This window comes from Phyllosticta capitalensis, assembly GCF_038381095.1.
Source record: "Phyllosticta capitalensis strain CBS 128856 chromosome Unknown BKA78scaffold_6, whole genome shotgun sequence".
Classification (NCBI taxonomy): Eukaryota; Fungi; Ascomycota; class Dothideomycetes; order Botryosphaeriales; family Phyllostictaceae; genus Phyllosticta; species Phyllosticta capitalensis.
Window position 1 is genome coordinate 669468 of NW_027117444.1, and position 20744 is coordinate 690211.

The following is a 20744-nucleotide window of genomic DNA, read 5'->3' on the forward strand; positions in this document are numbered from 1 at the left end:
GCAGCCGCCAATCTGGAGATGGCCGGTCCGCAATCGCGCGCATCTCCATGATGTGCGCGCAAGAGCGGGGCGGGACGACCTGACGTAGCTTCCGCACCTTGCTTCGCTTCACTATAAGCGATAAAGCTTGTTTGAATAGCGGGAGATGTGGTCGATTATCAGAGCGGGAGGATCCAGTGGGCGACCGTAGTTGGTAAGCTGTCGGACGTTTGAGAGGTATTGAAGGTGGACAAAGTGATTGGTTCTTGGCGCTGTGACGGTCGTGCTGTGACCGTTGCTTGTACTTTGGTAAGTCTGGGCTGTTCAATACTTCTTAGCCCCTGGGCTTCTGGAAGCTGGATGGGTGAGCAAATAATGTCATGGTCTTGCTATGCATATATTTGGGTCTGGCAGGAAGCAACACCACTCGGAGATGCCGGTGTTGTTGCCAAGATGGGGCCTGTCGGTGACTCCGACTTTTTGGGGAAAAAAATGCCCATGGGCCATGCTGACTAGTCTTGGCCGTGAGCGAATAAGGACTGGATAGAGCGTGGTGTTGAGGTTCCATGCCCTCGGGTCGGCTCCAATACTTACCACGAGAAGGGCGACAACGGTGAGAAGACTCCAGCAACTGGTCTTTCACGTGAATTCTAAGACTCGGGCAAGGATATTTGCGGACAGATGTGGCATTCGCATCTGCATGTTTTTCCAAGACACCGAGATGTGCATGCCACAGACTCCGTTTGATAGTTGAGCCGCTTCCATCAAATGACGCAAAATCTTTCGCGAGAAGAAAACTTGAAAGTAAAGGTGACTGTCTGGACATGGCGATGTCGGAGCTACATCTTCATGCGGTGCAGCGCGTGGAGATGCTTGTTCCATCACGAACGAAACGGAGAAATCGCCAGGAATAGAGTGACTTGGTGTTGGCTCAGCAAGCTGTCGTCACCAAATTCATGCAAAACGCCCAGAAGTTCAAGTTTTCTTTGTCAAGAGCCTCCGTTTGGGACAGACTGTCGGGATTCTGAGGTGATTTATTTCGGTCTGGGAGTGTATATGAACAGCGAATTGAGCTTTGAAGATGAGATGAATCCACACCATTCCACTTTGCGAAAATGGATGAGGAACGAAAGCCGGGGAAGACACTGCGGCATCGACTAGGCGGAAAGTTCGGAGCGCTTCTCCTCAGTGTTGGCGTGACCTTCCTGATCGTTTCCTTCTTTGTCTCGATTGTCCTCATCGCCTTTGAGAGGACGAAGCCAAAGTGGTTGCCGGTTGCTCGCTACGTGTAAGTAATGGAAGCATTTGAAATTTTTGCCTTTGCTGACTTTCAAGACTCTACGGTAGCTACACCGTTTGCTTCGTGGGCGTCGTGGTCCTGATCTTCGAATGGACTCAACAATTTGCTCGGTTGGTCGTCCTAGTCGTTGGTCTGCTGGTATTGATTGCTTCAAGAAGGGCTCTTGTCTTTTTCGTCGCTGGTTTCGTTCCATTCGTAGCCGTCGCGATCGTGATATACCGTTCGGCACCGCCATATGAAACGATTTTGGAATGCGTGCCGATTTGCTTTGACAACGGGCTCCTTTTTTCTTGTGCTTGGACCTACCTTCCCAGCGGCACTCGTGATCGACTTGCTGCCTTCAGCTTTTCGTGGTTGACTCGGGATGGTAGCTCGGACCCAGCGGCTTTTGAATCCACAAGCAACTCCTAGGATTCGGCAACTGACTAGGAAGCTTGCGCGATTGGTAAGCGACCTAGTCCGCTTAGACTTTGGTCGAGTTCCCAGTCGCTGATTACTTTCTAAAAGATTTCGAGCAACAGCAACCGACCATGATCGTTGTTCGTATCCAATCATTGCGACTGTTTGGTTGGGGAAGCGGTGGTCTAGGTTTTGCAGTACGTAGGCAACAGGATTCGAGGGGTGGCATTTCGCACGATAGATCTCAGATCGAAGAGTTGGCTGTATCTAAGGCGTCAAAAAAGCGGTCTAGTCTTTCAAAATCAATTCTTTGCGGCACCAGGGCGCCTACCAGGTTGAGAGTGACCCTTGCTTCATACCTCCCCATCGACTTCTGCCACCCAACTCACCCAATCCTTATCCCCGTGGCCCAAGTACCTCGCGCACTCGACCACAATCTTGATGGCCTCTTCCACGTCTTTCTTGCTGATTCCCAGTCTTCGCAATCCTCTCACATGCCACAGCGTTGGTCCCTTCAGCCCCTGCGCCATAATGCTTGACATGATTACAAGCTCCGTTTCGACTTCGCTCAAGACTTCGTGATCGCTGAGAAAGAGTCCGTAAATGACACTCTTTTCTAACCAGGTAAAATCGGCCTCGTGGGATCCCCATGTGCTCAGGATTGGCTCGAGGTTGCTCTGATACAGTTTCCGCATGAACTTTTCTCCTCGGTTTGATATGGCTTCTGACGGGGCGAGACTGTCATCCTTGGAATACTTGGAGCTGAGGCCAGATGGAAATTCAATCCCTGAGGCCTTCTCGGCCGAAGCAAGTGACGATACGGCCGTGACAACAAGAGGAATGCCGATCAGGGTCCATTGCTTGAGCAGTACATCACGCAGCTGTAGGGAGATTTTCTTTGACGAACGTTCCGGGAGAAAGGCGAGCACGTCGGTAAAGAGGGGACCGAGTAGGTTTGGATGTCCAAGCGCTGTTATGGATGCCGCAGGTAGGAGATATGCAGCTGTTTTTGGAAGCGACTGAGGCAAGACGGTGGATATCGTGGTCAAAAGGTTCCGCAAGTCGTGAGGGAATGGGCCATCTTTGCGAGTGCGTCCGCTCATTCTTCGAATACTGGACAGATTCCCGGGGATGGTAGCAGAGACCCGGATGGAGAAAGGACTGGAGAGTTGAGCGAGGGTCCGGGGTAAGGTGGCGGGTTTATAGCTAGGGCACTGCACCTTTTCAACCGGACTGACGAGAGTTTTTCACATGTCAGGGTTAAACGTGTTACTGAAGGAAGATACATTAAGGCGCCAGATAAGTCCAGAAACACGCGAATGAAGGGCTTAGTTGCGGACTACCGGTATCGAAAGGACCGGTGCGTATGGTGCAGTCACGTGAGTCTCGCTTGTGTTATCGCAGCTGGTATTTTATCTCTCCGCATGGACCGAGCGTCGCTACCTTGTGCTCGTCTTCTACCGGTCCCAACACTCTCAACCCCTCCGCCCAACTCCTCTTCAATTCCCTCCAATCAAGCTTCCATCCCCGTCTCTCTCCGCCAGCCTCTCTTCACGTGGAGTGGAGTTTTGCCAGGATCGTCCACTTGGCCTCGGCACGACGCCCCGGACCCCGTCCGCTACAAGGCGGTACCTGCGACGCCCAAAACATTTGTCCAAAGCCCTGTACTTTCTATGAATCCGCGGCCTCTTCGTCAAGCGATGTTTTCCATTGGACAAATGATACGGAAAGGGCACTTGGCCCTGAGAGCACATTGGAAGTATCAATAGCGCTAATGCTGAACCGTTGCTACATCGATATACACTTGATGCTTTCATGGATCGGCGACTGCTTCCGCGTCCACCGATGGTGGTGTTCAAGGACGATGATACCATTGGGAGGGACACGTCTATCAGGCTGCTCCAAGCTGGGCTCTTCATACTGCGGGGCACTGACCGGCGTCTCGGCCAAGCATTAGGCGATGCACCTTGTTGTTGACGCGAACAAGCTGAAGGTGTTCCAATTACTCCGTCTGTTTTGCCAAGATGGCTGCATCTCGAAACTCTCTTGGCAGTTGACATCTTCGAACCTCTGCCTGCTTTGTGTCAAGCTCAACATGTCCACAGTCTCCGGCACTAGATCAACCACCGACCCAGAGCTTGATTCGTAGGCTTGACGACTTGAGGTGTGGCTGCTCAAGCAAAATGAGGCTGTGCTCGGAATAGTCCGCTTACTCAACTTGCAATCGGTGTGATGGCAATAGTTTCCGACCTCTAGGTGACTTGGATATGCAACCACGGCTAGAGGAGCTCTTAGCTATGTGCCGACTTCATGGCTTGAGAATCAATGTCATCATCAGTCGACAGTCGCGACATTTGAGAGGTTTGATGCAGGAAGCCTGAAGCTGCAGAGTAGCTTGTCCAGTCATCAACTTTGCTTCCGAACCTTGAACTCAACAGAATACTTATTCTCCGCCTTTCGTACGGTCATGGCGAGAGATCAGAACCATGCCGACTCTTGATACCATCTCAAGCCAAGCTCCAGAAAGGATCAAGATACAGAACAGGGACCTGCCCGTCATGATCTGCAACTACTGACGTTTAGCTCTCCCGAGCTTGGTCCGACGACATCCGCGCTTGCAATCAGGGACACTGCGGTCAAGGTCAGGCAGCATTTGATCTCGACGATGAAGGAGCATGTGGAAATCATCCTGCATATACCTACGGCCGTGACGATGATTCCACCAGACCTGCCGCCGTAGCTCGATCCAGATAGTGATGCCTTGAGCGCGTTCAACAAAAGCGTCGTTCCTCCGGTTCATCTCCGTTGGATATGCAGTTGAGCTGAGGCATGGAGTCGACCGGGTCGTGCCGTGGTCTGTACATACATGACATTGCAGTTGGATTGTGCAATGAGGCTCAATATCAGCCCAGCGCTTCCCGAAACAGAGGTACTCCTGGGAAGGGGGTTTTCTATGGAGCTGGGAATCGCAAGCGGTCGCCAAAAAGAGTTAGTCTACGAGAAGAAACCGGAGATCAGCACATCTCTCCAGACTACAACACCATGGGAGCATTCGAAACATAAAGAAACCCCTCTGGCTATACGTACTACCAGCCACGTTCAACGCTGCTTTTGCTCCATTGGCTAGCAAGCTCTAGCTGCCACGAGTTTTCCAAATGTCGTTCTCTCACGCCTGCTCTTCCGTTTCGGGGTTCCCCACTCATCCCTTGCTCAACGGTTTACATCTGAATCTCTTGAAGTTTCCATATATCACCAAATCCGACTTTCCGAACGATGACGCAAAGGTATGCGACTCTAATCTCGTTGTGTGGGCTTGCTGACCGGGCTTGGCAGTGGGTAGAAAATTTTCGCCAAGTGGAGAGCTCTTGCTGGGTGGAAGCTGGCTGCAGTCCAAATACGCAAGAATGCTATGGCGGAGAAACAAATACCCACATCCATCACTCTGAAGACGAGGAGGATGAAGCTAGCGAACACGCGATGGAGGACGTTGAAGAAGAATGTTTGGATGATGAGTGTGCATCAAGCCTCAAGTCAAGATGCCATCAAAAGACTGGCGATTCATCAAGCTCATCAGGGGGAATGAAGCGGGAGCCCGGACTCTCAAAACAACATCCGCCAGCTTCAGCTAGAAGGCAGCAACCGGGATCTGAGGTTCGTCCTCCGGTCTCGGGGATTGTCACATGCAGCTCACCAATAGATTCAGATATCACGCACCAGTCTCACAGACGCCCAAGAATCACTCCCATGCTCCCAGGCGACACTGACGTCAAGATCTGACAGTCTGTCAGATCAGGACAAGAAGCTCCAGGACAGAGACAAGCAGCGGCGCGCTGTGCTAGACGACCTGCCCGGGACAATATGGAATCACATCTGTCCTCATCTTCCGCTTGACTCTATTCTCCGCCTTCGACTGTGCAGCCGCGCCATCAACCGATCCATCCGCAATAGTATTGACCTAGCGCCGCCTCTGGACAAAGACGAGTTGGAGCGTAGCGACACACCCACCCGGCACAGCTCGGCATCAGCACCAGCACCAGCACCAGCAAAGGCAGCAGAAACCGGGCATCAGACTGTTACTACGGCGGCGCCTCCAGTCCCATATTATCAGAAATACGGTCGACAAGGCGCTGCAATGTTTCCGCCAACGCCGCCCTTTTCGTACTTTGAGCCCCAAGGGCTGATGCACACCATCAACAAGGTGGTCGGGCAAAGCACAGTTCCAACACCACCATTGTCACACCGTCGCGGGCACCCCCTGGAGATTCAGATCCCTTTATCAGAGGAAACGCTGTCTGACTCCACGGTGCCGCTGTCGCCGGACGAAGAGGTTTACACGGACATGTGGATTGCCGCTGTGGCCCCGCAAAGCAACGGCGATGAAGGCTCTGCAGAATCCTGTGCGGCGGAACCCGCTCCGCCGGAGTTCAGGTATGACATGGGTCCGGTAATGCAAGGTTGGTGATCTTTTTCTGTGGAAGTGACCAACGCTAATGCTTTGCAGTACCATTGATTCGGGCGAAGTTGTAAGTGATGGGAAGCATGCGGGGGCGCGTGTAAAGGATGCAGGGTGCTCAGTCTGTCATAGCCAGGTTTCATAGAAGGTGGGGGCATGGTGTCGTGTTCTGTGGTAGTGAACATAGCTGATGCTATACAGTTCCAATAGTCAGTGCGAAGCTATGAGCGGGCAAAGCATCTAGAGCTGCGCTTTCTCGATGGTTCTGTCTCATAGAAGATTGGTGGGATAGAGCAGTAAGACGAAAAGATATCCAGCAACGAGATTCCCATGGTCTGGTGGTTGGTCGACGATTAGCACGTCGGCACGCTAGATGCGCTTGACGCAATACTGATAGATAAGTACATGAGGATACAAAGCATTTTCATCTGCATCCCACAACTAAGCTTCAATTAACACATAATGACCAGAATCCAAGACTTCCCTGGCAGATGAAGCGAACACACCCAAACGCCACGGCGTAGCAGCGTTTGAATGTGCCTTTTTGGATCTTGCCGCGAGGTCTCCACCGCGGGGCCCTTTAGTCCGCCAGGGCTGTGCAATTTCCCCCGGGCCACGGAATTGGACACGGTTGGGGCAGAGAGAGAAGCGGATGCGCGTGCACACGTGCGCGATACACTGACTTTACTGGATTGGGATCATGTCTCAGATCTTTGTGTGTTGACACGGTGGCAACACCAGAAAGTTGCTTCATCAGAGACACCCCCGGAGTGTTCAAGTGGCTCGTTCTTGTCCGGTCTTGAACATGGCGCAGCACAGTAGACCGGTGGTGACCGTGGCTTCCCTGAGCTGCTTTCTTTTGCCCACTCGGGAAGACGGGCTGGGGCGGCTCGCTCTGCACTGGCCAATTTCCGCGTTCTGTTTACCGTTTGTCGTTTCCCCATGCTCCGTCCTCCACCATCGGCTGCTTCCCTCTAACACCTTTCGCCACCACCGTCTCCATGAACAAGACACGCCATAGGCTTCTGAGTTGCGATGGGGAGGGTCTCAGAGGTAGCCGTGGCCTCTCGGAAAGAGGGAAATTCGGAGCGGCCTCTGTCCATTGCTCCCCTTTTGCAAGGCACATCCCCCAATTCTTTGGTATGTATACACAGATTTACCTTGCTGCCGAAAGGGCATTTTCTTCATCAAGCTCAAACTCACCTACAATTCCGCACTCACTGCTTCATTTTGCCATCAGAACAGCCCTTTGCTTTCAGTCCCTAGTTGCAAAATGACTGCAATGCCTGGAGAATACCAAAACAGTCCAACCACATCTTCTTCTCCCTCTTCCCCTTCATCACTCACCGGCCACCCTCAAGAAGGAACTGATGTCGGATACCAAAATTGGCGCTCCAATGCAAAGGCAGCGCACAGCAGCCTAGATTCGCTGGAAGACAGTCTGAGGACACAACGAAATCTCCTCGAGGGCCAAGAGAAAATCGTCGATGGACTTTAGCGAGCAAACCAGGCTCTCAAGAAAGAGAGGGATATCCTTCAGACCGAGTTGGCGGATCACAAGGCAGAAATCCAACAGCTCAAAGACCAGGCTGAAAAACTCAAAGGTGAAAACCATGCACTGGTTCAGAACAGATCAGACTTCGAGATGCGCTTAGCACGCGACATTCGCAAGACTCCAAACCCGCCATTCCATTTGTTGGCCAACTTTCAGTTATACGGCACGGATCAGATGCGACAGGGTTTGGAGAAGCGCGAAGAAGCGCAAAAAGCCTTACCAGCGGCCGATGCCGAGATTGGAGTCATCATGGATGAGGAAGAGTCGAGACGTGTGTTGGGGGAAACGATGTGAATTTTGGACGAGACGCCATGATTTTGCTCCGAGGCCTCCTTGCGCATCCGGTAAGCGCAGTTCGACTTTGAAAACATTTGTGAGAGACGCAGGTTACTGACGAGTCAACAGACCATGGTGATCAGACTTGGGAGGAGGGTTTCAAAAAGCAGTCGCCACAGACAGTCGCAAACGAAGCTGCTGCTGCCGGTGCAAGTACCATTGCTCCCAACTAGCCGGCCTTCCCTGAAATTTCGCGGGTACATCTTGCAAATGAAAAGTTTCAATTGAGTAGTATATGGGATTTGATAGATCTGAGTTTTTGTGCTGATCATGCTCCAAGTGTGTCCTGTGCGAGAGTAGTTAGCACCGAGTACGTCTGTTTGGCTCCAAGCGGACATCTACCCTGTCACGTCGTTTACCTGGTTTTGACTCATCCATGAATCTGGATCACTTTGAAAAATGTTTCAGGCGTGCAAAACGGTCTGCTTTCCCCCCTGAAGTATTTAATGTTTGCAACTCCTCGTCTTCTTCTATATCCAGCCCGTTTGTAGATACCACTGCGTTGAACAATGGACGGCCTTGAGTAACGAACGCTTGGAGCTTTGTCACGTCGCACAAAGGCAGCGTACCATTTGTCTGTCAAGAAAATGGGTTGGTTCTACGCTCTTGAGTCTTGAGCAAGATGACACAGAAGAGACCGGTCGTCCCGACATGCATCGGGTTGCTGCAATGGAAGACGGAGAATGTTGTCGAGGTGTGGATTCCAATGTTCGAACGGAGTGAGAGCGATTTTGGGTGAGGATGGGCGCCGGGGCGGTCAATAGAGGCGTGTTAGTGGTGATGCCCAGCCATTGCAACTGCTACAAATGGGCGGCCGGGGGGTAGGGGAGAGGAGATGAAGAACAAGGTGTTGAGACGAGCACGGAGTTCTCAGGAGTACATAGATGAAGTAAAGCATCAAGTCGAGCAGCAGATAGAAAAGTCAAGGCATTCATATATATCATTCAATTGCCCCCTTCCCTCTGCCTCTCTATCAACACCCACACCCACCAACCTCTCGCAACTACCAAATTCTCTTGGCAACCATGCTATACCGCGCCGTCGCCTCCAGCACGCCCGTCCCGCCCTCCCTCTCCTCCCTCTCCTTCCTCTTGCCCTTCTCCTCGCGCTCCCTCAGCGCGCGAAACCCTTCGGGATCATCGGCATAGATCCACCTCTTCTTGTCATCATCGACCTCCGTGACGCCCCAACCCCCCACGCGCTTGCCGTCCGTCGTGTGCCCCATGCGCTCGCGCTCCTTCATGCCGCGGTAGCGGCTGCGCGCGAAGGACAGCAGCACCATGCCGAGGACGAGCTTGAGCGCGAGGAGTACGAAGTAGACAACCAGGAAGAAGACGACCATGGTGGCGAAGGCGATGGCGTCGTCGAGGGACCAGGAAGCCGTCCACCAGGAGGAGTGAGGGGGCGCGGGAGCACCCGCGACGCCGGCGCCGAAGGAGGAGCGGCCCAGGGCCCGCCGGAAGATGTGGTCGATGTGGGCGAGGGCGGCGGTAGTGGCGGGGGAGCTGGCAGAGGCGGATTCCTCGACCGACAGGCTGGTCGCCGTGCTGGGGATGGGGAGGGGCATGTGCGTGGCGAGGAACATGTGGTAGGTCTGGATGGTGGCGCGGATGAAGAGGCAGGCGAGGGGGAGGACAGGCAGGCCCAGGCGCTTGGTGAGGTTCTGGTCCGAGAAGGCGTGGCTGTAGTAGTCCTTGGACAGGACGTCGAGGAAGCGGCCGTAGATGGTGGGTTTGGTGTTGTTGAATTTGGTGATGTAGGCGTGTTTGAGCCAGTCGACCAGCATCTCGCTGCCCAGGACGAGCAGGAACGGCCCCAGCACCTGGCCTGTCCATTTGGGGAAGATGGTGAAGCTCTTTGGGATGATGCTGGGGCTTCTGAATGGCGCCGACGTGCCGTTGCCGCCTAGGCCGGCGCTCGAGCTGGACATGTCGCCCAGGATGGTGAGGCCGCCGACCTCGACAATGTTTCTCAGAGCGATGATCATGAGCATGAGCCACAACTGGAACCGCTCGACCATGTCTGCACAAGTGAGTTGAAACAAATTCTCCTTTTCAAACTTTTTGAACACTGTCCCCTTAATCTCAACGAATTGGTTGGACATGAGCAGTGTCAGCAAAGCGTTCGAGTACGAGTTGACGGCCACATTCAAGGTAATGACCTGGTAGAAGAGGGCTGTGGCGTGAATCGAATTATAAGCCAGGGCGAGTAGGAACATCCAAAAAGGCCGAATGACCTTGCTGCGGCCGTCTTCGTTGCGATCTAGAGTCTCGCGAGAGAGAAGGCATTCCAAAATGTCTTGGCCGAGAGCAGAAAACAAGCGGTCACAGACCTAGAGAAGTTAGCATTGCTTGCCGGATGGGAGTGCTGAACTAACCTCGAGCACATTGTAAATTACGTAGAGCTTGATTGCAGCCTGCCCTCTAATGTTGTGATACGTCTTGCTCGCATCGAACCGCATCAAAACCAAACATGTCGAGATGACCAGCAATCCCTTCAAAAGGTCGGCTTTGTGATTAGGCAGGAGTGCGGAGGGCACAGACTTGAGCCTGCGGTGACGATAGACGGAATTCTTGCCCGGCCTCCGCGACGAAGGCGGTTCCAGTATCGCGGGAATTGTGATGGATGGCGTTCGTTCCTGATTACTCGAAGACGGAGGCGTCTGAAGGGGAAACGAGGCGGCTTTGGGCGTCTCTTCAATCTCCTTCGCTGCGTGCGGCTCCGCCTTCTCCGCGCCCATTTGTCTCCTCTTCCACCACCTACCAGTGCCCAAGTAGATGACGGTGGCCATGCCGTGCGCCTCCTTCCACGCCTCGGTGCTCCACCATTTTGCCAGAATCCAGATGGCCTTGAGAAACCTCAACGGCAAAATTGTAAACGTGTACAGCCATGCGTCAAGACAGGCCAGCGCGCCGAATCCCAGGGACTGCTCTAGCTCAAAGGGAAGGATCAAGAAATTGACCAAGCGCTCAAACTTGATGCGGGACGATTCATACGGGAAATCGCTTACAGCGGGGCGGTGGATATACAAAGGCGACGGTCTCTCGGAAGAAAGCTCTAATTGCAAGTACGTGGGTATCGACAGAGGCGGAAGGGGAATACTGGGCGGCATGGGCGATGGGACAGGCCCGTCGTGCGCAGCCGAAGGCTTGAGCCGGGAATTACTATCGCTGGAATTCTTCTCGTCCAGGTTCAGCGGCACGGGACGATTCCTTTGTTGTTGCGGGGCGTCGACCGCTGGGGTCAAGCCTCCGCGCGACGAGTGCTTTCGTCTGATGATGGGCGGCGTCGAGACGGTCCGCGACGACATGCTCGGCCTCGCCGACCTCGAATGGCCGGAGCCCGTCTTGGTAATTGTGATTTCATCCAGCGGGCCTTGATCCCCTGCCCTCCCGGAGCTCCGCGCCTGTCCATTGCCGTTTGCCTTGAGCACGTCTGACGGCGAGACGTGCTTCTCCGGAGACCTCGACCGCGACGTCTTTCCCGACTCGGGCTTTTCGTATATCAGAGGCGACTCCTCCAGCGTGGGCATCTGCTCGGGCAGAGGGTCGGCGGGTCGGGTTGGCAGCGACGTTGGCGAAGATGTGAGCTCCTGAATCTGCTGGGGCGACAGCTTCAAGATGCCATTCTTGTCTGCGTCGCTGCTCCGTGGCGAACGCGGGCTAGCAATGCTACTCTTCCTCCTGACGTGTTGTGTCTTGGGTTCCTGGCGATTTTCTTTGGAGTCCTTTGTGCCGTCGAGCGGGTTGGTCCCATTGACTTCCTTGCGCTCAACTTTGTTTCTTTCATGCCCATTCTCCTGAGGCTTCCCACTGCCATTCGGAACCTCCTTCCCCAGAGGCTTGGCCTCGGTTGTGTCACTCTGGACGGCCTCGTCGAAGGACCATATTTCTCCTGGATCTGGCGACTCGCGCGGCGAAGGCAGCTGTCGGTTGGAATTCAGAGCCGGAAAAGCCTCACCGGGCTCTCGTGGACTGTGCAGCTCGGTCATGGCGCTGCGGGATCAAAGTAGAGGCGAGTGACATGCTTCCCACGCGGACTCGACACGCTCAACAAGCTGGTTCCGGCGTCGCGTTACAGTTGCAATGACGTTTGGGGACAGGTTGAGCGGTGTGCGAGGCGGCGACGCGGGGGAGCGGGAGCCAAGGACAATGAACCGTCCCACCAACGCGAAGCTCTACCAAACCTACAACACCACCTTTCTCAATCGCCCCCCCTCGCAACCTCGAGATGTCTGCTGGCGGTTACGAAGGTACGCCAATCCACTCACATCGCACACTCCCCATGTTCACTGAAAGCAGTGGAGCACGGCATCAAGGCCGACGAGGCCAAACCCAACAACGATAGCGGGCGTCGCCCGGACCTGTCCACCTTCTACTCTGCGCTGGACCAGCTCGACGACTCGCGAGAAGCACGGCACAATCCGCACGCGCTGCCGACGCCGGCCGACCTCGCCGCGCTGTACGACATGCTCGCCGACGCCATTGCCCTCATGCAAGGCTCCGGCGACACGCACATTGAGATGATCGACCAGTTGCGAAATCTGGCGAACAATCCCCCGCGCGAGGTCCATGGCGTCCCGGATAGCTTCCTCGATGCGCTGGATCGCGTGCCGAAGAAGGCGCTGAAGAAGGATGATCAGTGCAACATTTGCGGGCTGCCTTTCTTAGATGGTGAGTGCTGCCTGTTGCTTGCCTGCTTGCTGCCTAGGCGAGGAGTCACAGTACGATACACACCTGGGGTGGCTGCTGATGATGTTGTGATTATCTAGACCCATATCCCCTGGTCGTCGAGCTCCCCTGCCACCCCTCGCATCGCTTCGACCTAGAATGCATTCGGCCGTGGCTCAAGATCAACACCACCTGCCCGCTCGACCGCAAGGACCTAATGAAGAAGAAGACGCCGCCCCCGCCTCCGCCGGACGACGATGAAGAAGATTGGGATGATCAGTTTGCATGATGTGGACACATGACGGATATGAAAGACAGAGACACTTGGATGGCGTTTAGGATGGCTGGCGGAGTTTTGCGTTGTCGATGAGCGTGGCATGTTGTGTTTGTCATTTCGGCGAAGCAGGCCAAGATGTGAGTAGTGTGGTGGAGCCCTTTCAAGACTTGGAGGAGCAAGATGAACCCACATACATCAGCGCCAAAGAGGTTGCGTGGACGGTGGTCCTGAGATAAGACCAGGCAACAATCAATCCTGCTTGAGCGAGGGCAACAGGAGAAGATCTATATTCCCTCATGACTAAGGGATCAGTATGAAACGGGTTTCTGCGACGGTTGATTCTCGATTCTGAGAGAATTTAAATCGCCATATCCAGATGTCCGGTCGTGTGAGAATTCCCCATTGAGCGCTACTCGGGCAGTGGTATCAAAATACATCCAGCAAGCCAATCCACGAGATACCGCTCATACAGCTCCAACCCCCTGAGCCCCCTCAGTCAAACGTAATCTTCTTGCCCTCAAACTTGACGTTTGCGCTCGCCTGCTCCTTCAACCTCTTCTTCGCCTCCCAACTGGGATGCAACTTGCCCTCGTCATCGCGATGCGGCGTCTTGCGCTTGCCCAGCGCCGTCGTGTTGGCCGCCGTGCCCGACGCCTCTCCTGAACCCTTGTTATAACGTGCAGCACCAAACTTGCCAGCACCGGCCCCCTTCCCCTGGAAACCCCCCTTCCCACCCTTTCCCCTGGCTCCTCCGTCCGTCGCTCCGCGCTTCGCGTCCCAGCCGGCGTTACGGTCCGTCTTTGCCTTTTGCTGCGCCTTTTGCACGTGCGCCGCCTTTTCGCCGTACTTCTTCTCCCAGATGGCCTGGCGCGCGCGCTGGCCGCGGCGGTTCTTGCGCGGCGGCGCGACGCGCTCGTCGACGTCTTCGGGGTCCGAGGCGTCCGAGTCGGAGCCGCTGATGTAGCCGACGGCGGAGAGCGACGGGATGAAGGTGGATTTGGTTGGTGCGGCGGTGGTGGCGGCGAGCTCGGTGCGTTTTGATTTTGTCGGAGGAGGAGGGGAGGTGGAGGTGGAGGCGGAGGGAGAGAAGGTTGCGTGTTGCTCCTCGTCGTCGTCTTCGGAATTCGAGTCGGTGCTTGCGAGCTCGACTTCTTCCTCGTCCTCATCTTCTGACGCTGCAGGTGATGGATCTGGAGTGACGGATAGATCGCGCGTGGGCTTGTAGCCAGGCGGAATGCGCACGCCGATGTTGTCATCGTCGTCCTCCTCTTCATCAGACGACGCAGCGATGCGGTCTGAGAAGCCGGCGAATTCGTCCTCGCTGTCGCCATCGTCCGCTCCATCTTCTTCGATGTCGCGGTCCAGCTCTTCGTTGTCGAGCTCTACCTCGCTTTGCGATTCGACCTCTTCTTTCCTCTTCGAAGGCTTTGCGCTCTTCTTGTCGTCCGTGTCCTTGCCCTTCTTCGCGCTCTTGTTGTCCCCTCCCTTCTCGTCGCCCAGCACACCCAGACACGCCCTCACCTCATCCACAATCTTGCCCATGACCTCGCGCGTCGCCTTCGCGTTGAACAATCTTGCCTGGAGGTCAAGAATCTCCTTTTTGCCAATCTCGACCTTCGTATTTTCCCCTTGCCCTTCCTCCCCCTCTGCCTCACCACCATCATCACCATCCTTGCCCTTCCTACCCCCCACCTTCTCCTTCCCCCCAACCAACTCCGCGCTCCCCTTGCTCCCCGCCCTCAGCACCCACGGCGGCACGGCCTCATGCTCCCTGACCCTCTTAACCTTGGCCAACTGGCGCCCCAGCCCCACCTCAGCCAGCGCCTCAAACCGCACGCTCTTGAGGGCCTCAATCTCGCGCGTCACGCGCGCAACCGTTGCGCCGTCGTTGGCGCTCGCCGCCGCCGTCTTGAGCCGCCGCGACAGCTTTTGCCGCTCGAAGCCGCGCGCCAGCTTGAGCGTCTTGACGAGTTGTTTTTTGGAGCGGTCGAGGAGCGGGAGGAGCTTGGAGCGCTGGCGCGCGAGGAGTGGGTTGACGTCGTCGTCGTGCGCGGGCGAGGCGCCGCTGCGCTTGCGTTTGGGCATTCCGAGGGATTGGTGGATGGGAGGGTTGGTCGGCGAGGTGTTGATTGATGCGGTGCACGGCGCGGAGATTTCACAGCTCGTGTCCGTCGACGAGGAGGGTGCGGTCTTGTCGAGGTGTTTGAGGTACGACTTTGGATCGACGGAGGGAAACTTTTGGAGTGCGGGAGTCAGGGATTTGCGGATTTCGGTGATCATGACTCGTGCACGCCAAAGCCAGTCGCGCTCCACGGTACTCTGTACAGTATTGGTTGCTTCAATTCACTCAACACTCGACACAGCCAAGCCAAGTCCATTCAATCTCAATCTCATTCACTGTCGATGCAAGTCCTACAGATCAGTCTGGTATCCAACCCGAATTCCCATCCAATCCCAACCATCCGGTCCAACCCCCTTCCTTCCTTTCCAGCCAACGAGAGAGCTCGTCATCCAATCCCAACATATGTACTGCAACAGCACGAGCATCCCTCTTGACGGAAGCCAAACCAGAGAAGAAAAAACACAAAAACGTCTCGAAGAGAAATGTGAAACGAGATGACGAGTTCATAGGAGATCTAGCGGCGTAACAAGACGATGATATTGAACAGTGGTGGAAGATTTGAGAGACAGATGACGGGACTTAAATCGCAACGCAACGTGGTCGAGATGCCAGGAGCGCAATTGCTCCATCTGTCCCAAGCATGGGAACTGAGACAGTGAAAGCCAAGCGAGGTTTGAAGGAACGCAACAAAGTGCGCTCTTCTGAAGCCCATGCTGGCAAGGCGCGTGACCAGGTTGATGATGTGGTGATGCTGCAAAAGAAGCATCTTTCAACAAAGACAAGAAAGTGCGGTCATGATGGACTCCGCGTCCATTCACCTGGACCGAAAAACCAAAAGTGTGGCAGATACCGCGATTCTGACGAGCAGCGGATGAAAACAAAAAGCAGCAAACTCGCGGAAAAACAACAGCGTAGTATCGTGATGGGAGAGAAGAATACTTGGTAAACCAAAAAAAGAAGAGGCGAGGAAAGAGTGAGGCGCCGTCGTATGCTGATCCGACCTGTTGCATCCAGCCCACCATCGCCAGTCTAAGCAATGTGTGTATGAATGCCGGGACCTCCATGGCGCATGAGCTCTCTCACCCTGTCAATGATTCTCAGCAAAGCTCTTGACACAAATCATTTTGACGCCGTAAATGCCGATTCCGTCCCATAACCCGATGTCGAAACCCCTAAATCCAATCGTGTCGTGCGTGCTGAGCTGAGAGAAATGTTACCACGCAGGCTGCCTGCGTCTTGTTGGTCAAAAGGTCATGGTAGACCTGTGGTGCGCCCACGAATGATGCGGCTCTCACACACATTCTGGGCCCCAGTTGCCATGCGTGATCCATGTGCGTTGGCAAATTCTTTGAGTCATTCCACGTGCCTATCCTCAGGCTCCGCGCCATGGACTGCCACCCCTCCTCCGAGTCATCGGATCCCTCGTGTCCCTCGACTCCTCCAAACTTCTCCTCCCACCCTGCACTCCAAGCTCGCTCATGGTAAAAAGAAGCGGCTCGTCATCATCCAAGTTCGCCGCCGCAGAGACGGGTCGAGACGAGAAGCTGTATCGACTACCGCCTCGGCTCGTCCGACCACTTGCAACACCACTGTCACTCTCTCCGCGTTCAGAGGTAGCACTACGACGACCGCTTTCGGTGGATGTGTTGACGCGTGTGCGGTAAGCGAGACTTGGAGTGGCGGAGTGGGCGCCGGAGCGGTTGGAAGACGTGCCCTGAGTGGAACGAGGTCGCTCACGAAGGACGAGTGGGTCTATGATAGCTCCAGGAGAGGGGTCAGTTTCAGGCGCGTACTTCTCAGAAGACTCTCCCTCCGCCCCCGAAGATGACTCCTGCGTGCCCTTGTGCAACAACTCGCTCAGGCTCAGGTCCGGGCGATCTTCTGTAGGAAGAGATGCGCTTCTCATACCAAAGAGCTCCGTATCGTCCTCGAGCTGGTTTCGATGCTGCTGGGCAGCGGACGAACTCCTCCTCGCAAAAGGCCAAGCACGCGGAGAAGTTGGAATGGCCATACCGGGGCGCTCATCCTGCGCTGTAGAGTCGCTGCCATTGTCGCCAGTATCTTCCACGTCGTGGCGACTGCGAGGATTGCGGCTACGGTGTGGCTGCTCATCGTAGTCGATGATGCTGTTAGCACTCAACCGGGATGGAACAGCAGGGGTATGAGGTGTGTGTGGCGAGATGGGCTTTCCTGGCGAGGAGGAAGTGGATACCGAGGCACCGCCAACCATGCCCGGAACATTTGCTAGGTTGCGGCTTGAAGAACTAGAGGAGCGGTGGAGGAGGAGGGACGAGGAGATGGAGTCGGAAAGTGCGGCATTGGATTCACGCATGCGCTGGTATTTCGACAGCGCGGCCGTTGTGCGTCTCATGGATGCATCTCGGGACGCCGAGTCTGTGCGGTTCAGGCTCTTGAGTTCCTTCTTCTGCTCGAGGAGCTTGAGGAAGTCTGAAATGTTCTCTTCATCAGTCTGGACCGAACCAGAGCTGCCTCCTTCGAGGCGCTGTGCAGAGGATGAGGCGCTGCCCTTTCCGCTGCTGTTGTTGTCATCTTCCGTCTTGCTGCCACCGGCACCAGAGGAGAACTTTGACCGTCGGTTGCTGAAGCTGCTGCTATAACGTGAAATGGGCGCAGGCTTCGGCGAACTTGAAGTCGACGACGCAATGGCAGTCTCGTTTGGCAAAGAGTGACCCGAGGGCGTACGGAGAGCAGTCTGGGGCAGAGCATTCAAAGAACTCCTGTTGCGTGTGTGGCCTGCTCCTTGACCCGTCGCCCTTCCAAGAGATGTTCCAGGGGACGGGGGGATATGCGAACCGGGCACAGGTGATGACGATAGCGATCCAGCCTTGAAGGGATTGGAGGGCTGAAACGAGACGGACGTGCGCCGTGGGGAGGCTGGGCTTGCGGCAACATCACGAAGCGACGACTTGGAGCTCGTCGCTGTGCGATGATTTGGTGGTATCTTTTGAGGGGGCGACTCAGGAGAGCCCATGTCCTTGGCAGCGCGCAGGGCTGAAATGGGACTGGTTCCTGTCGCCGGGCCGACCTGGTGAAACGTAGACAAGCTCCCGTACGCCTGGCCGCGATCCGGTTGTTCCTGATGAAAGTTTCTTCCGGTTGGCAGTGATCCCGGTACGCGGCCAGTTTCACGATCGTGAAACGAAGACGAGAAGTTGAGGTCGTCCATGCCCATGAAGTGCGAGCTCAATACTGATTCCTGTTTCTCGACGCGAAATCCGGTATTGTTGCGGTATTGCACTGAAATACTCAACAGACCAATGGGAGACTTGACGGGCTCAAAGACATGCGTTGACGCCACTTGCTCGGCTGCTGGGTACAGTGGAAGGTCCAAGGTGTCTCGGCGAGGGCTCTTGAACATTCCATTCGAGATGCGCCATCGCAGCGGCAGCGATGGTTGGGCCATGGGATTCCTTGCAACATGTTTGTAGTACTTCCACGCAGGTACGAGACGCGTAAAGGTACACAACGAACGGAAGAGAGCGATTGCGTTTTTGTAGACATTTGGCAGTGTCGCTCTGACAGTCTCTGGATCCATCTTCTGGTTGTCCGTGACCTCGACCGCCCAGCGCTCCAGAATGACCTGGGTGGGCCTGCCAGAACGACTGGATGGCCGCGAAGTCAAAGGAGTCGCCGTGGTCAAGGCCTCGGCTACATCCCAAAGCTTCCCCTGCTCATCTACAACGGCAAGAGCCTCCCCGTCCGCCAGGTCCTTCAAGTCGAGAAATATCTCAATGCACATCGGAGGGGGTGCTGCGTTGATCAAATCGGAGGATGTCCATTCCCGGAGGTCTTCGTTGTAGACGTCTGTCTCATCAAGCACAAGACTAAACTGTGGAAAGTCAGCTTTGTATATAGTCTGGCGGCGCTCGACATACCCATTTGCTCTGGCGGATATGGCCGTGGGCGTTGACGACTTGTGGAAGCTGTGTTCTCGACTCGAGGACAGTGAGAGCTGCCTTTTTGTAAAATTGCTGGACGAAGTCAGTCCGATGGCCGAAATGAGGGACTTGTGTAATATACCATGATAACTTGGCCAAGCTTCCTCATGGTAGCTTCTTCCTCATAACCAGCCTCGGAAACATCGTCTCCCCTCTCAATGTAATCCGAGCCGGCATCACTACGGGCAGTCTGGTAAGACGTGACGGTCGAGGCGGACTCGGAGCGGTAATGGGCGGCGTCTCTTGGGTTGTTGGTCCGAGTAGGGTTTGTGCGAGGCGAGTTTGCGGCCGAGGCTCCCCTCGGGGAGGGCCGAGGATGTTGATGCATTGTTCGGAGACGGAGATGTGTCGTATGCTTGGATAGAAAGTGGACGCAAAGCAGGGGGACTTTCAGCAGGTGTTACGGTTGGTGTGTGGTGTAGACTTCTTTATATGGAGCCATTACGGGAAGGGCAGAGGCGGGTGGATTGGCGAATGACGGCGGTGGGGAATCACAGCAGAATCGCAGGCGGCAGTGACTAAAGGGGTGATGCAGGTATTCGCTGGATTCAGGCAGCCATGATCAGCGTGGTGGTGAAGAGCGTCGACGCTGGATTTGCCTCAGGTATCAACGAGAGTCGATGCGGACGTCTAGGTGCGGAGGACTCGAAGGACGACGGGCAACGGCGGGTAGACAAGAGGCAGAGGGCAGAGGCGCAGGAGGTTGCGGCGAAGAGTCGAGGGGATGTAGGTGTAGGGCGGCGGTTGTTGAGGTCAAAGCGACTCCATGTGACTGGTGCGAGTGACGACTGGACGGCGATGACTGATAGCGATAGTAGTAGGGCGGTGGAGCAGCGGGTCGGCGCGCAGGCGAGAGACGGGAGGTGGAGACGGAGAAGAGAAAGAAGTAGGAGGAGAGGAGGTAAAGAGTCGCGGTTGTGATGGGAGAGGGCGCAGTGGAGTGCTTGTGCAGTGCAGGGAGATTGGCGGCGGGATGGGGTTGGTTAGTGGTTGGTGATTCTGGGGGAAGCTCCAAAGGATAGACGAGAGCTTGGAGGGTAGCACGATTGGGCGATCCTTGACCAGCGGGCTCGGCCATGGTCCCGGCCACCCCACACGCTCTGACATAGCAACACCTGGTGATGCTTCCATCGCGCACAATTCTCTTCGGTAGTCATCATCACAGCCAGCCTCGTACCTACACTTCATGTTGTTAGAGTCTCCCTCCCAGTGCGGATCCGCCGAGATCGATCCGACCCCCCGACGTCCATCCCATGTACCTTCAAGTGACCGGTCAGCCGACAACATCACAGCCCATCCAGGAACGACCTTCATTCTCATCACCATCAGCTTCGCCGCCGCCCGTTGCTTGCCTCGCCCAGTTCCTGCATCGCACACCTCACCCACTCACCTGTCACCACTCACCACCCACCATCTGTGCCCTGTTCATTCAACGCCTCGGCCAGGCAGGCGGGCAGGCTTCGTCGTTCGACGCGCAAAGCGCGCTCAGGGCGGCGAATCGCGCCCTTATCTTTGCTTACACCCAAGGCTGTGACGGCCGTTGGGAATGAGAACGAGGGAGTGGAGGGGAGGGGGAACACCCACCATGCACACATGTCCCTCCGCACTTGTCCCCTCCCTTTCATCTGTACGTAGCTACATACAGTCATACCACTTGCAGCAAGTGCTCACGTTTGGAGAACAAGTTCCAGGCA

The 20744-nt window shown here is 55.4% G+C and overlaps 10 protein-coding genes across 10 annotated transcripts; 4 read left to right on the forward strand and 6 right to left on the reverse strand.

The window, feature by feature from the left end:
• Nucleotides 1–950: 950 nt before the first annotated feature.
• Nucleotides 951–1892, forward strand: BKA78DRAFT_147637 (uncharacterized protein). Its single transcript, XM_066882890.1, has 3 exons — nucleotides 951–1267; nucleotides 1315–1724; nucleotides 1787–1892. Exons 1-2 carry the CDS (start codon nucleotides 1095–1097, stop codon nucleotides 1688–1690), a joined length of 549 nt encoding a protein of 182 aa, XP_066743227.1. The 5' UTR covers nucleotides 951–1094; the 3' UTR covers nucleotides 1691–1724; nucleotides 1787–1892.
• A 74-nt stretch (nucleotides 1893–1966) lies between these two features.
• Nucleotides 1967–2781, reverse strand: BKA78DRAFT_353482 (uncharacterized protein; the record flags this gene model as incomplete). The annotated part of the gene is made up of 2 exons (XM_066891565.1): nucleotides 1967–2005; nucleotides 2068–2781. 2 exons carry the CDS (start codon nucleotides 2779–2781, stop codon nucleotides 1967–1969), a joined length of 753 nt encoding a protein of 250 aa, XP_066743228.1.
• Nucleotides 2782–4833: 2052 nt separating this feature from the next.
• BKA78DRAFT_296270 (uncharacterized protein) lies at nucleotides 4834–6407 on the forward strand (the record flags this gene model as incomplete). Its single annotated transcript, XM_066886597.1, has 5 exons — nucleotides 4834–4962; nucleotides 5012–5329; nucleotides 5382–6106; nucleotides 6180–6201; nucleotides 6342–6407. 5 exons carry the CDS (start codon nucleotides 4834–4836, stop codon nucleotides 6405–6407), a joined length of 1260 nt encoding a protein of 419 aa, XP_066743229.1.
• Nucleotides 6408–7043: 636 nt separating this feature from the next.
• Nucleotides 7044–8195, forward strand: BKA78DRAFT_371270 (uncharacterized protein; the record flags this gene model as incomplete). The annotated part of the gene is made up of 3 exons (XM_066892703.1): nucleotides 7044–7614; nucleotides 7642–7957; nucleotides 8092–8195. The coding sequence occupies exons 1-3, from the start codon at nucleotides 7405–7407 to the stop codon at nucleotides 8193–8195; spliced, it is 630 nt and encodes a 209-aa protein (XP_066743230.1). The 5' UTR covers nucleotides 7044–7404.
• Nucleotides 8196–8950: 755 nt separating this feature from the next.
• Nucleotides 8951–12194, reverse strand: BKA78DRAFT_147740 (eukaryotic membrane protein family-domain-containing protein). The gene is made up of 2 exons (XM_066882891.1): nucleotides 10400–12194; nucleotides 8951–10354 (listed from the first exon to the last, which is right to left on the reverse strand). The coding sequence occupies exons 1-2, from the start codon at nucleotides 12011–12013 to the stop codon at nucleotides 9026–9028; spliced, it is 2943 nt and encodes a 980-aa protein (XP_066743231.1). The 5' UTR covers nucleotides 12014–12194; the 3' UTR covers nucleotides 8951–9025.
• Nucleotides 12048–13221, forward strand: BKA78DRAFT_147751 (uncharacterized protein). The gene is made up of 3 exons (XM_066882892.1): nucleotides 12048–12274; nucleotides 12324–12695; nucleotides 12794–13221. The coding sequence occupies exons 1-3, from the start codon at nucleotides 12253–12255 to the stop codon at nucleotides 12979–12981; spliced, it is 582 nt and encodes a 193-aa protein (XP_066743232.1). The 5' UTR covers nucleotides 12048–12252; the 3' UTR covers nucleotides 12982–13221.
• Nucleotides 13222–15249, reverse strand: BKA78DRAFT_371274 (Bud-site selection protein; the record flags this gene model as incomplete). The annotated part of the gene is made up of 1 exon (XM_066892704.1): nucleotides 13222–15249. One exon carries the CDS (start codon nucleotides 15247–15249, stop codon nucleotides 13462–13464), a length of 1788 nt encoding a protein of 595 aa, XP_066743233.1. The 3' UTR covers nucleotides 13222–13461.
• A 310-nt stretch (nucleotides 15250–15559) lies between these two features.
• Nucleotides 15560–16309, reverse strand: BKA78DRAFT_147762 (uncharacterized protein). Its single transcript, XM_066882893.1, has one exon. The coding sequence runs from the start codon at nucleotides 16153–16155 to the stop codon at nucleotides 15595–15597; it is 561 nt and encodes a 186-aa protein (XP_066743234.1). The 5' UTR covers nucleotides 16156–16309; the 3' UTR covers nucleotides 15560–15594.
• Nucleotides 16310–16463: 154 nt separating this feature from the next.
• On the reverse strand, nucleotides 16464–19378 carry BKA78DRAFT_353487 (autophagy-related protein 13-domain-containing protein; the record flags this gene model as incomplete). Its single annotated transcript, XM_066891566.1, has 3 exons — nucleotides 16464–18941; nucleotides 18988–19083; nucleotides 19133–19378. The coding sequence occupies 3 exons, from the start codon at nucleotides 19376–19378 to the stop codon at nucleotides 16464–16466; spliced, it is 2820 nt and encodes a 939-aa protein (XP_066743235.1).
• A 279-nt stretch (nucleotides 19379–19657) lies between these two features.
• Nucleotides 19658–20128, reverse strand: BKA78DRAFT_296277 (uncharacterized protein; the record flags this gene model as incomplete). The annotated part of the gene is made up of 1 exon (XM_066886598.1): nucleotides 19658–20128. One exon carries the CDS (start codon nucleotides 20126–20128, stop codon nucleotides 19658–19660), a length of 471 nt encoding a protein of 156 aa, XP_066743236.1.
• Between the last annotated feature and the right edge of the window lie 616 nt (nucleotides 20129–20744).

What these genes read in the sequence shown, in the direction of transcription:
- BKA78DRAFT_147637 (XM_066882890.1), top strand. Translation starts at nt 1,095, where the DNA reads ATGGATGAGGAACGAAAGCCGGGGAAGACACTGCGGCATCGACTAGGC. An exon ending in TTGCCGGTTGCTCGCTACGT is followed by an intron (nt 1,268 to 1,314) that starts GTAAGTAATGGA and finishes CTGACTTTCAAG; the next exon opens with ACTCTACGGTAGCTACACCG.
- BKA78DRAFT_147740 (XM_066882891.1), bottom strand. Translation starts at nt 12,013, where the DNA reads ATGACCGAGCTGCACAGTCCACGAGAGCCCGGTGAGGCTTTTCCGGCT. An exon ending in TAATTTACAATGTGCTCGAG is followed by an intron (nt 10,355 to 10,399) that starts GTTAGTTCAGCA and finishes TAACTTCTCTAG; the next exon opens with GTCTGTGACCGCTTGTTTTC.
- BKA78DRAFT_147751 (XM_066882892.1), top strand. Translation starts at nt 12,253, where the DNA reads ATGTCTGCTGGCGGTTACGAAG. An exon ending in GTCTGCTGGCGGTTACGAAG is followed by an intron (nt 12,275 to 12,323) that starts GTACGCCAATCC and finishes CACTGAAAGCAG; the next exon opens with TGGAGCACGGCATCAAGGCC. An exon ending in CGGGCTGCCTTTCTTAGATG is followed by an intron (nt 12,696 to 12,793) that starts GTGAGTGCTGCC and finishes GTGATTATCTAG; the next exon opens with ACCCATATCCCCTGGTCGTC.
- BKA78DRAFT_147762 (XM_066882893.1), bottom strand. Translation starts at nt 16,155, where the DNA reads ATGGAGGTCCCGGCATTCATACACACATTGCTTAGACTGGCGATGGTG.